This window comes from Odontesthes bonariensis, chromosome 17 (assembly GCF_027942865.1).
Source record: "Odontesthes bonariensis isolate fOdoBon6 chromosome 17, fOdoBon6.hap1, whole genome shotgun sequence".
In the NCBI taxonomy this organism is placed as follows: Eukaryota; Metazoa; Chordata; class Actinopteri; order Atheriniformes; family Atherinopsidae; genus Odontesthes; species Odontesthes bonariensis.
Window position 1 is genome coordinate 19,565,429 of NC_134522.1, and position 12,749 is coordinate 19,578,177.

General features: G+C 40.5%; 1 protein-coding gene across 1 annotated transcript in view; it reads right to left on the reverse strand.

Moving 5' to 3' along the window:
- myo10l1 (myosin X, like 1) overlaps positions 1-5,760 on the reverse strand; it is a 47,285-nt gene extending 41,525 nt beyond the window's left edge. The window contains exon 1 of the mRNA XM_075447967.1: positions 5,247-5,760. Within this exon, the coding sequence (XP_075304082.1) occupies positions 5,247-5,267 (21 nt within the window). The 5' untranslated portion in view covers positions 5,268-5,760. The remainder of the gene's footprint in view (positions 1-5,246) is intronic.
- Positions 5,761-12,749: the final 6,989 nt, after the last annotated feature.

Sequence of the window (12,749 nt, forward strand, 5' to 3'; positions counted from 1 at the left end):
TTACCTACTAGGCTACTCAAGGTATGTCTGCATTTTGGATACCTCTGCTTCTCCGACAGCTGATATTGACCAATTGCAGCCCCATTTAAAACCCGATCTCACAGAAATACATGTGATAAAACATTTTCACCGCATCACGTGCTGGTGCATAAAGTTGGGAAATGATATGCCAGAACCACAGCAGCTTTGGCATGGTGTACATACAAATTCACTGGTTCAGGTAGTCTAAAGACAGACAAGAGCAGCAGGAGAGTAGGTGAAAATACTGGACTTTCATCATTTGGCGGCCTGAAAACGTACAGACATTGCAAAATTTAAATCCTAAAGTGTGTTTTTGTGATCACTCAGATGTCGACTTTCAGTCCCAACTCATATCAAGTTCCCCTGGTTTATGCCACACATTCCTCTAAAATGTCAGATTTGGTTTCATTCCATTTCTTAACTGTGACTTAACTAGAGCGATAACTCTAAGTGACTTCTTTTCAAATCAACAAAATGTCCCCTCCTTCCAATTCCTGTGAGAACATTTGGCTAATTTGGCACACAAACCCACACACAGAGAGCAGCCATATTGGGTCAAAGCTCTCTCTTGCACAGCTATTGTAATGCACGTCAATTTGAAACGCATATATAACGCGTTCTGTGTTCCCATTTTAACTGCTTTATCTTTTACCCTGGGCTGAATTTCAAAACAAACACATAAATGATTTATCCAAAATTTACAAAAAAATCTGCTGCAAAATTTAAAGCAGGGATAATAGCAGCAGATATAAGCAGCTGTTAGCTGTACTTTGTGGGTGTGTATGTGTTTGTACAGTGCAAATCCTCTTTGAGAATTCAGCTTATTATCACGTTCTTTCTCATCTTTGATTAAAATACAGTCACACACCCCCACCAACACCCTGGCAACAAGAATCCACAGCAACAGTGTGGAGACAGGACACCATGGAAACAGCATTTATCCTCTAAGTACTGGTGGATGCTGGGAGTTGGTGTTCAAGCATACAGAATGTGCTGTCCTGGATGATTTGATCTAATTTCATTAACAGTTGTTTTTGCATCTTGTGTATGTGCTACAAAAATTGAAATTTCCAAAAACATTCCTTGAACTCTGTATAACTGAAAGATTCCAACTAAAGCTGTCACTACTATTCATGTCTTAGGATCAGAGTAGATTATGAGCATTTCAACTATTTGCCTTTGTTGACCTTTATAAGCACCTAAAAACATAGCACATGCATGCACTGCAAGATATTTACTGAGTATTTTCTGGCCAGAAGGGAATTCAAACCCTCCATCCGTGCATTGTCTAAGAACATGACTTGAAAACTTCCAACGGATGGTTTGCTACAAACTGTCTCACCCTTGAGGCACAACATCGCATGAGCAAAAACTGCTTTGTGTGTGTGCATTTATAAAAAAAATAAATTAAAAAAATGAAAGGTTACTAGAACAGTTCAGTATTTTGGTGACAATGTGTGTACTATAGAGACTATTTACAGTCTTAAGTTAACATGTTTTTTTTTTTGTTTTTTTTAAAGATTATATTTATATTGTATTTAACATATTCATACTTTTTTTTTTCTTTTTCTAAATGAGTCACTTTTTTGTACTGAGAGAACTGCGCCCTAATTTTGTTGTACAACCTTTCATTGCTACAATGACAATAAAGAGATTCTAATTCTGATGATTCTGCTGTGTGGATGCAGGGACTGGAGTGCCATCTTGTAAGGATTGTTGTCCCGTTATTTTTTGTTTGATTTGGCTAAAAGCGCTTTAAACTGGTGGAGAAGAGAAGAAATGGAAAAGGTTCAGGCCTGAAAGGTCAAATGATGCATTTCATTCCAGGTTATAATGGATCAAATAAACTGTATCAAAGGTAATCCCGAAAGGACAAACAATAAAATAGCCCCTTTTTCCAGTCTAGTACCTCGTCTTCTTGACTGGCTCTGCCTCTGAAGTATGGCAAAAGGTATGGTAAAAAGAAAGAAAAAAAGAACACTATTGAGATGCCAGCCGAGGTTGACTCCTTATCAAAGCCAGCGACAGATTATCATTCAGCTAATGCCCAATGATAAACCGATTTTAGTCACAGAAAAGCCAGCAATATGAAATGAGTTTAACATTTATGAGTTTAACCCAGTAACCTACTGCAGCTACTTGCCCTCGCTGGGCATTAGCACGCCTCGGCTAACAGGCATGCTGGGACTCTGGAGAATGGCTCTTTATATAAGGAGTGAAGCTTGAATACTCTATGTCCACACATTTTTTTCCTTTTCATGCAAGAAGAAGTACTTCATGTGTGTGATATGATGTTGCTACTGCGCTCCAGTAGCAGTGTGTTTTTGCAGATTGCATTCGGTGACTGTCAAATGAGTGGTTTGCTATGTAGCCAAATTCCATCACTGCCTTTTTAATAGACAAGTTGGATTCTGGGTGGGGTGGGGTGGGGGGGTTCAGTCACACACTGCTAAAAAGTTTTAATGGGACTGTACTGAGGTTGAGCTGCAAAAAGAAAAGAAAAAGAGGAAATATAAGACAGAGAGCTGCCAGAAGGGGGAGGGAGACCAACAAAGCAGCGTTAAGAGTGGTTGGTTGAGCAAGATGGAGTTGCACCAAGAGAGTGGCTGCAGGCAGTGACAGAGCATCAGAGGGAAGGGGAAAGAGGAGAGAGAAAGAGGCAGAGAGACAGGCAGAGCTGATGCAGCTCCTGAGCAGAACAAATGTGTTTGGAGCAGCAGAATATAGGTCACACATCTCCAGTGACTGCTTCCTTACCTCCACTGAACCAGCTTCTTTGCAATTTGCGTTTCATAAGAAACACTACATAATCTGGCCACAAGGTATAGACACGGGCTCTGCTAAATTGCACAGAACAAGGGAGAGGGTTTACATTTTTGCTTAATTTAAAATACTTACTGTTGTTCAAAATCACACAGTATATGCTTTGATTTTTGCTGGTCTGTTTGCATGAATGCTTCACCAATCCTATATTTAAACAATTATTCCATGTGCATCGAAATAATCAATATTTTACTATAAATCAAGTAAATCAAGCATCAACAGTCATTCTCAGTGTGAGAAAGCTTTTGATGCTCTACAACGATCCTCACTGTGGCTGTACGGTGGTAAATTGATTTTTATAGCTTGTTGGGTTTCACAGACTCAAAGGAGAAAGACAGAAAAAGAGGAAAAGACTGTTGATTTGAACATCATATTGAATGTAAACAGGCAGCTATGACAAGTTTTTCTTTCTACATTCACTGGTCACCAGTTTTAGTTGAAAGTGAAGAACAGTACCGATGCATGACCAGCGTACCAAGCAAGGACTTTAATGTTGGTGGAACCCAGTCCATGTAGTGGGACTAAATATAAGTATGTGTAAAAAATGTATCACTGGATCACGCTGACGCATTATTTCTATAGTATCTTTAATGCCCACTTAGGTTTTTCTAAAATTCTTAAATCACCATTAGCTTTTTCCACTGTGGTTTTAACTGTTGTATCCAAAGTTTTGGATTCTTGTTTGCACATACCGTCACTAAAACTGCCATATTTTACAGCTCATCAACCAAATTGAAATATACGCATTTCATACAGTAGTCTAATGCCACATGACATTTCATGCTTGGCTGATCAGCCAGCTACCACGTTTTCTGCCTGGGTTGAGAGAGCGACAGAGAGAGAGGGGTCAGCTGTTCACTCTTTGGGTTTTAGGGGATAGTGCTGCAAATGGAGTAATGCAGGAGTGTACGACTGAGAGATGGAGGGATGAAATCAGTTGAGGAATGAAAATAAGTGGATACTGGACAGACACCTCCCAGGAGGACTGATTACTCAGTGCTCCACTGGATGAAGTCAAGCTTCTGGGTATCAAATATGCAGTTTATGCAGGACTGGAGGGCCTGAGCATCATAACTCAATAAATCACTCCATTTTCAGATCTCACAGAGGCTTTCATTGTGTGCTGTTTGGTGCTGCGGGGCTGCTTATACGGGGTCTGTGAATCAATAATGTGATCAATGAATTACAGACAGACTGATGGTAAATGAAGCAGGAAAGGTGTTTGTTGCATTTTGCTGTTGTGTGATAATCCGAAGGTTTATGATGGTTAGTTATGTTGGATTCCCCAGAAACAGCAAAGAAGGACCTCGAATGAAGAGCAGCAACCTCTTTGGCCCTTTTTACACCCACATATATCCACCCAACCACTTGCACACACTGATGAATGACATCATTGTCAGTGTGAGGTGCATTAAAACCCATATCAGATTAACTAAAGATGGGGGAGAATAAGTAGCTTGGACAGGAAAGATACTGGTATCAAAGTCAGAGGAGAAGACTGTGCTTCGTGAGATTGTGGAGAGTCTACAGATCGAGGTATGGTGGGGGGAAAAGACAGAGCAAGAGGTAAGAGGCTTGCATCTGCTGAGGGGGGATGTAAAATGAAGGCCATAGATGTTCACCACTCTGGATTTTTTTTTTAAAGAACTGATTTTGTTATATTTAAGGCAGAAATTAAATCTAAATAGGCCTCTAATGAGGTTTACCCACCAGAAAATGTTAACTGAATTGATATGATACCAGTTGTTGATTTTTCTCCCTCTTGGCTCACATACTCCAGCTACACAAATATCCCTCATCCTGATCCTCCTCCCACATCAAGGAGCCACCCTCCTCCTTCTCCTTTACTCTCCTGTACCGGACAATATACAAACCCATGGATTCCATCTCCATCCCACTCACAGTGCAATAAAATCGGCTGAAATTGTCTCTCCACAGCAGCATGGAGTGGGATGGCTGTTGCTGGAGGCCAACACTGCCTACCCTCCCTTAACAGATTGGCTTTAATCCGAAAGCCAGCCTTATGGATGCAAAAACCCGTGTCAGCCCTCGTTTGGCCAATTTTTCTGCGGCTCTGCTCGGAATTAATCCACCAATCCGGTAGCCAGGCCCTGATGCTCTGCAGTGATAATGAAATAAACGGGGTGCTTATATGTATAATCGATACACGTATGTACTTTCAATGAAATCATTTCTTGTGTTTTTGTTGGGAACGGTGTGAAGCCGACTGTGGTAAATCAACACCTGCCATGACCTCGACGTGCATCAAAATGATAAATCGTAAAAGCTTAATGCAGAATAGACGTGCATCGGTGGAAATCCAGGCTTTATCAAGCCATGACTGCCTCATGTCTCCTTAATGTTTAGCTCCGTTACTGTGACACATAACATCAATGGCTCACCTCTGTAAAAAATGACTCCATCCTGCCTACTCCTCCCAGAAGAAGCGCACCCGGCCCGGCAGAGAGCAGACACCGGCACCGCTCTCAGGTGTGCAAATCTCACCAGCGGAAAGGTGCGCGTGTTTGTCGAGATGGGAGAGGTGGCGGTGGCTCAGTGTTCCCGTTTCCCATTCAACGAGCGTTAATTTTCAATCCCTAAATGGCTCAGTTGCTCAAACACACCTCAGCAGCGTCCGGGCGCTATGCGCAAAGAAAAGCACATGAAGAAAATCCGGGGAGGCTGTGATGAAAAATTGAAAATGTCCACGCCAGGGATCCGTCGGAAGAGCTCTAATTAAAGCGTCCAGTCTTTTTCAGGTCTGCGTCGTTTGAATGACCCAGTATACGTGTGTTTGAATGTGTGCGGATGCGTGTGTGTGAGGCTGACAGTGGACCAGTCCGGGGTAGAATCAGCTTGACGCTGCCCACCGCACACACCGACGGGGTGGTGCAAACACAGCCTCCTCCAATACAAAAAAACACACACATGAAGCTCACACATAGCTTTACTACTTACAATCCGACTAACATCTGCGTCTCAGTTCCATCAGTCACAAAAAGGCTCAGCTCTCGTGTGAATCAGTGACCTTGATCGGCGAATCAGAACAGATGAAAGCCGCTATCCCACTTACCCCAATTACAGGTGTGTCCAATTTTGACACGAGCCAGAGAAGTGCAGCAGCACCATCGTGCCAGCTTTCAAAATATAAAGATCTTTTGCAAAAAAAAAAAAAAAAAAAATTACCAGAAGAGCAGAAGTAAAACGAAAAGTAAGTAATAATTCAAATAAAGGATACAAAGTCGAAAGGTTTCTGTCTGGAGTTGGAGGGATTTGGTCGTTTAATTTTGCGCCAGTGGGGAAGAATCAAAAGTGAATGTCATCTAAAGCACCTTTTTACGCAAACTGCATTCATTGTGTTAATGTCTGGAGAAAAATGAATGAGTTGCCATTTATTGGTCCTTGTGATATCTTTTTTCATTAGATTTCAAAGGACGTCTTGATCTTTAATCTATCAGGGAAGGGTTTTAAAGAGCATCTTGTTCAAAAGTAATTGAAACCATTCCAGCTCAATTTCCCTTAAGTGGTGCCAAAGACGTTGTTGTTGTTATCCCCATGTAAGTTATTAAAAAAGTATTTTAAAAAAAATCCACAACCTGTTGATAGAGCAATTAGTTATAACTTCAAAAATATCAGAAAGCCATGCAAAATTATTTCCGAATGTGTGGTTGTGTGTTGTCAGTAGAAACTATTTTGTCAAAGGACAAGACAATGAAGTTATAAATATGAAAAACAATCAAGGAAGAAATCCCTCTGGCAATTAGTTGATGTCTAAATCAGCAAAGTAGCAACAGCTGTCTGGAGTGTACAACAAGGAGAGGAGAGTGAGAAAAAGAGAGTTAATCCCTCTGTATAATAGTTTCTATATATATATATATATATATATATATGGGAAAAAAAAAGAAATCTGTCTGTAGAATCTGCCAAAACACCTTCTGGGTGAAAAATGTCACTGCATACACAAATACATACAGGACCGGAGCAGTGATGGTAATCACAAAGAAAAAACACATCGTGTCCCAAGAGAGAAAATTTTGTCAGACTGAGGTGGATAGAGAGACAGCTGGTCCATACGATGCAGAGCATGTGTGGCTTAATTCTTCTTTTGAGAGGACCAGGCTGCGAGGGCCAGGTGCAGCCATCAGGAAGCCCAACAGGCTGAGGCCTCTCTGGGGTTGAGTATTGTGATGCTCAGCCTGTGTCCTCTGGAACCCTGGAGGTGCAGGGGAGGAGGTGGTGGGGGGCTTATTCTTGGAAGTACTACTTAGCTGCATGGGCACTCTTTATTCCAATTGAATACCGGACCTAACATCCGGGCACTTGCTTTGTTAGAAACGCAAGCAATTGTTTGACTGTGTGTGAAGGTGTGTGTGTATATATGTGTGTATATATATATATATATATATGCACATAGACAAATACGCAGGCAATAACATCGAATCCTTATAAACATTAATGTGAACTGGCCTTTACGTGCACCCATGAAGTGCTTCTGTTTGCAGTACAAACCATGCACATCACTCAGGTTCACTGTATTCTGTGAACCTGAGACATTATCTTCACACTTAGCTGTCAAAGAACTATGATAATAACAGCTGTGATGAAAACTGTAAGAACCTATAATTAAAACAGTCCACCCACAGTAGCCCAAAGCACTGTGTAAATATCAACGGAGGATAGATCGACTGAAACAAAGAATGTGCTGAGGACAAGTCTCAGGAGATGATTTAGTGTTTCGTGACAACACGTTGAAGTTCCAGAACCATGTTTGCTGACACGAGTTTGACAGAAGTTACATGTCGACTTTAATCTCGACATTTCGACTTTATTCTCTTTCAGTTTGACAGAGTGGCTTACAGCAACACAACAGAAGATATGATTTACATTCTGGCTCCATCAATACTGCAGCGTTTATGACGTTCAACAAAAAATAACTCCACTTTCCATGGTTACATGTCAACAAGCCACCAGCTCAATAAAAGTGCCCTATTCATAGAAACACACACAGGCTGATATACAGAGAGTCTGTACTTTAAATTCTCATTACCATGACAACACGGAGGCTGAGTGACCCTCAGCACTGAATTGTGTTTTAGTCAGAAGAAGCAGGACACTGCTTACTCATCTGGCCATAGCTCTCCCATTCTCCTTGATGTCTCCTTCTCCTCTTACTGTTACACTGAATATGTGTGTCGGTGTGTGCTGTGGACAGATGATCAATAGGTCCTTTGGTACAGACCACTGAAGAGCTGGGAGCCGAGCGCTCTCATCCATGGTGCTGAGCCTCAACCTTCATGTACATATTTAGCAAATAAAATGTGACAAATAGTACAGTTAAGACAAAGCATAGCAGATAGCACATATGTCTAAATGATGTGAGTGTGTGTATGTCATATGTTGCATGTGCTAAAAGGCATCACTCACAACGTCACAGCCAATCCGTTTTACGACCGCAGTATCCATAAATCTCTTTTCATTTATTACCCTCTTTCTCTTCCGGGCTCTCTTCCTCCGTGACCCTCCTCTTCTTTCACTCCAGACACATCTGTTAATGGCTGTGAGAGGAGACACTCTGAATCAAAGAGATGCTTAGAGCCAAATGTCTGGATTTATCATTAACCGTACACTATGGCGGTTAGGTGGTAAAATGGGAAAATCCAAAAGAGCACCTTGGGGCTTAACTTGGTTCTCAGCAAACTCTTTTACTGGACATGCAGGGACAAATACAGATCGAAATAAGACAAATAAGCTCCGTTGGATTCATATCTGGCCAAATTAGTTACATTTGTAGTATATGTATGGATATAAATACTAAGGTCTCTTACTGTTGAAATAACAGAAAATGTCAACATGTCGGCGTTAATAAATTGTCAAAGTCACTTCTCTGGCAGTAGATTTTCATTCATAACTGTAGTCGCTGTCTATCGTCAATCTCAATCATGGCTTGTATGGTGTGCAACAGTGCACACGCTCTTGCACACAGTCAGGAGAAAATGACGTTCTGAAAATCTGTGGCTACTTTGTCTTTCTAATTTGATTTGTTTTCAATCATTTAGCAATATTAAATCATAATATCATAACAGAGCAAATGTTTAATTTTTATTGGATCTCTCAAATACTCATCAATATGAAACGACATTAAGAAAATATACTACACATAAGCCTATAAATAACAACCAGTCTGAGGCACAACTGACTTTTTGCTCGCGCATCATTTTTAGAATAAACCCTCCCATCACATAAAACACTGAAAATCTCAAAATCCTTTTGAATGACATGGAATGATAATACAGTTGTTAATCTCAGGCACAGTTGATGATTGTTCGGCCAAAAAAAATCAAATTAAAAGAATAAAGACTAAACAAGCTGATGGCTGGTGTCAGGGTGCATTCTTTGTGGATAAGGACACTGAGTGATAGAGTGCACACTTCGCCATAAACACAAACACAGACACACACACACACACACACACACACACAAGGAGTGACATATATGAGGTCACCTGATGCGTATGACTCATCCAACATTCAAAATGAACATTTCTGTGGCTGAAGGACTCACAGCGTAACAAGGTCATTTTGAATAGAACTTACTGTTGGGATTTCTTAAAATTCAAAATGAATTATTATCAGCAGGTATGTTACTGTGCAGAGATAGCAGCAACAAAAACACTACAGAGACCGATCTCTTCAACAAGACCCAGCTTTGAAACCACTGCTACAAATTTCCCTGTAACCTACAAGTGTTTTTTTCTTTATAATGCAACCATGTGATCAATGTTTGTATCTTTTTGGGCATCGTTTGCAACTAACAGAGAGCAGGTTCCCCACTTATCCTCTACATGGGAAGATGAAGGCGGAGGTTTAGCGATGTCTTTGTTCAAGTGGTCTGCCTTGATACACAAGTAACACACACACTTCACATGGACACATGTCTACAAACACTCACACACACACACACACACACACACACAAATCTAACCTTGTCAGCTTCCCTTTCCACATCTTGAATACAGACAGGAAATTGATATCAAACTGATCCAATGTCTCTCACTCTTTCTGTGTATGCATGTGTGTGTGTGTGTGTGTGTGTGTGTGTGTGTGTGTGTGTGTGTTGAATGACATGAGAGAGGACCGAGGTTGAGATACAGTGATAAATATTACTCACTAAAGACTTTTTATTACCACCAGCATGTGTCATGTCTGATTTTGGACATTGTTTTTTATGTGGAGCTTCTTAAACCATTGATGAAATCATAAAGAGTTTCTATAGTTTATATTTCTTCTTTTTAATTGGGAACATGAAAATAATTCATAACAAATATAGTTGTCTCTGGGCACTTTACACAAAGAAAAATCCAGCAATGCATTTTGAGCAGAACTTGACAGCAATGGGGAGAGAAAGATTCCCTTTTTTGACATGTAAAAACCTCCAGCAGAACCGGATGAGGCTTGTGTGGCTGTCTGCCTTGACTGTTTAGGGTGAGGAAAGAGCAAGAAAGACATCCCACAACTAAACAGTGAGCAGGTTGGTCGAGCTAGGTGTCACAAATCAGAAACATGCAGCTCCGAAGCCGGAGATGCTGTAGAAATGTACAGACAGAAAAAAAGGACATACTATAGAAAAAGAGAGACATAAGTTAGTTACACAGGATCATGTCAAATACTTAAAAAAGTAATAAGAGAAAAGGTCAAGTTTTAATGCTATTCTACTTTTAGACTTCCAGGGATTACAGACAAACTTACAGTCTGAGAGTGGAGAGCTCTATTGGGTTAATATGACGCTGAGGGATGTTTAATGTTACAATGTAGTCATCTAGAGCTATATATATATATATACAGTACAGACCAAAAGTTTGGACACACCTTCTCATTCAAAGAGTTTTCTTTATTTTCAAGACTTTGAAGATTGTAGATTCACACTGAAGGCATCAAAACTATGAATTAACACATGTGGAATGATATACTTAACAAAAAAGTATGAAACAACTGAAAATATGTCTTATATTCTAGGTTCTTCAAAGTAGCCACCTTTTGCTTTGATTACTGCTTCACACACTCTTGGCATTCTCTTGATGAGCTTCAAGAGATAGTCACCTGAAACGGTTTTCACTACACAGGTGTGCCCTGTCAGGTTTAATAAGTGTGATTTCTTGCCTTATAAATGGGGTTGGGACCATCAGTTGTGTTGTGCAGAAGTCAGGTGGATACACAGCTGATAGTCCTACTGAATAGATTTGTATTATGGCAAGAAAAAAGCAGCTAAGTAAAGAAAAACGAGTGGCCATCATTACGTTAAGAAATGAAGGTCAGTCAGTCTGAAAAATTGGGAAAACTTTGAAAGTGTCCCCAAGTGCAGTCGTGAAAACCATCAAGCGCTACAAAGAAACTGGCTCACATGAGGACCGCCCCAGGAAAGGAAGACCAAGAGTCACCTCTGCTGCGGAGGATAAGTTCATCCGAGTCACCAGCCTCAGAAATCGCAGGTTAACAGCAGCTCAGATTAGAGACCATGTCAATGCCACATAAGAGTTCTAGCAGCAGACACATCTCTAGAACAACTGTTAAGAGGAGACTGTGTGAAGCAGGCCTTCATGGTAGAATAGCTGCTAGGAAACCACTGCTAAGGACAGGCAACAAGCAGAAGAGACTTGTTTGGGCTAAAGAGCACAAGGAATGGACATTAGACCAGTGGAAATCTGTGGTTTGGTCTGATGAGTCCAAATTTGAGATCTTTGGTTCCACCCGCCGTGTCTTTGTGCGATGCAGAAAAGGTGAACGGATGGACTCTACATGCCTGGTTCCCACCGTGAAGCATGGAGGAGGAGGTGTGATGGTGTGGGGGTGCTTTGCTGGTGATACTGTTGGGGATTTATTCAAAATTGAAGGCATACTGAACCAGCATGGCTACCACAGCATCTTGCAGCGGCATGCTATTCCATCCAGTTTGCGTTTAGTTGGACCATCATTTATTTTCCAACAGGACAATGACCCCAAACACGCCTCCAGGCTGTGTAAGGGCTATTTGACCAAGAAGGAGTGATGGGGTGCTGCGTCAGATGACCTGGCCTCCACAGTCACCGGACCTGAACCCAATTGAGATGGTTTGGGGTGAGCTGGACAGCTGAGTGAAGGCAAAAGGGCCAACAAGTGCTAAGCATCTCTGGGAACTCCTTCAAGACTGTTGGAAGACCGTTTCAGGTGACTACCTGTTGAAGCTCATCAAGAGAATGCCAAGAGTGTGTGAAGCAGTAATCAAAGCAAAAGGTGGCTACTTTGAAGAACCTAGAATATAAGACATATTTTCAGTTGTTTCACACTTTTTTGTTAAGTATATAATTCCACATGTGTTCATTCATAGTTTTGATGCCTTCAGTTTGAATCTACAATCTTCAAAGTCTTGAAAATAAAGAAAACTCTTTGAATGAGAAGGTGTGTCCAAACTTTTGGTCTGTACTGTGTATATATATATATATATATGATCTGATAGGGAGCCAAAGTAGACAAGCTAAAATTGGAAAGAATACAGTTCACATACCAAAAAAAGTTTGACAAATGTGTAAGAAAAATCAAATCAAATCAAATCAAATTTATTTGTATAGCACATTTCATGTACAAACAGTTCAAAGTGCTTGTTCACACAAAAATCAATCTAAATTGAATGTACTGAATTTCCCAGTAGAGACATTAAGAGAAACTGCAAGTTAAATAGTGTTTTTAGAATCACAAATAGTCCATTAAATGTTTTTTAAACTTTTTTTATTTGAGAGCAGAAAATTAACAATAAGGAAAGCAAGTATTTATTTCTTTATCTATATGGCTCTGTTAATATGTCAAGATACTCTGGACATCAAATCATTTATGGTTTTAAAATGGTCCCAGAACGATATAATGCCGATAGATAGA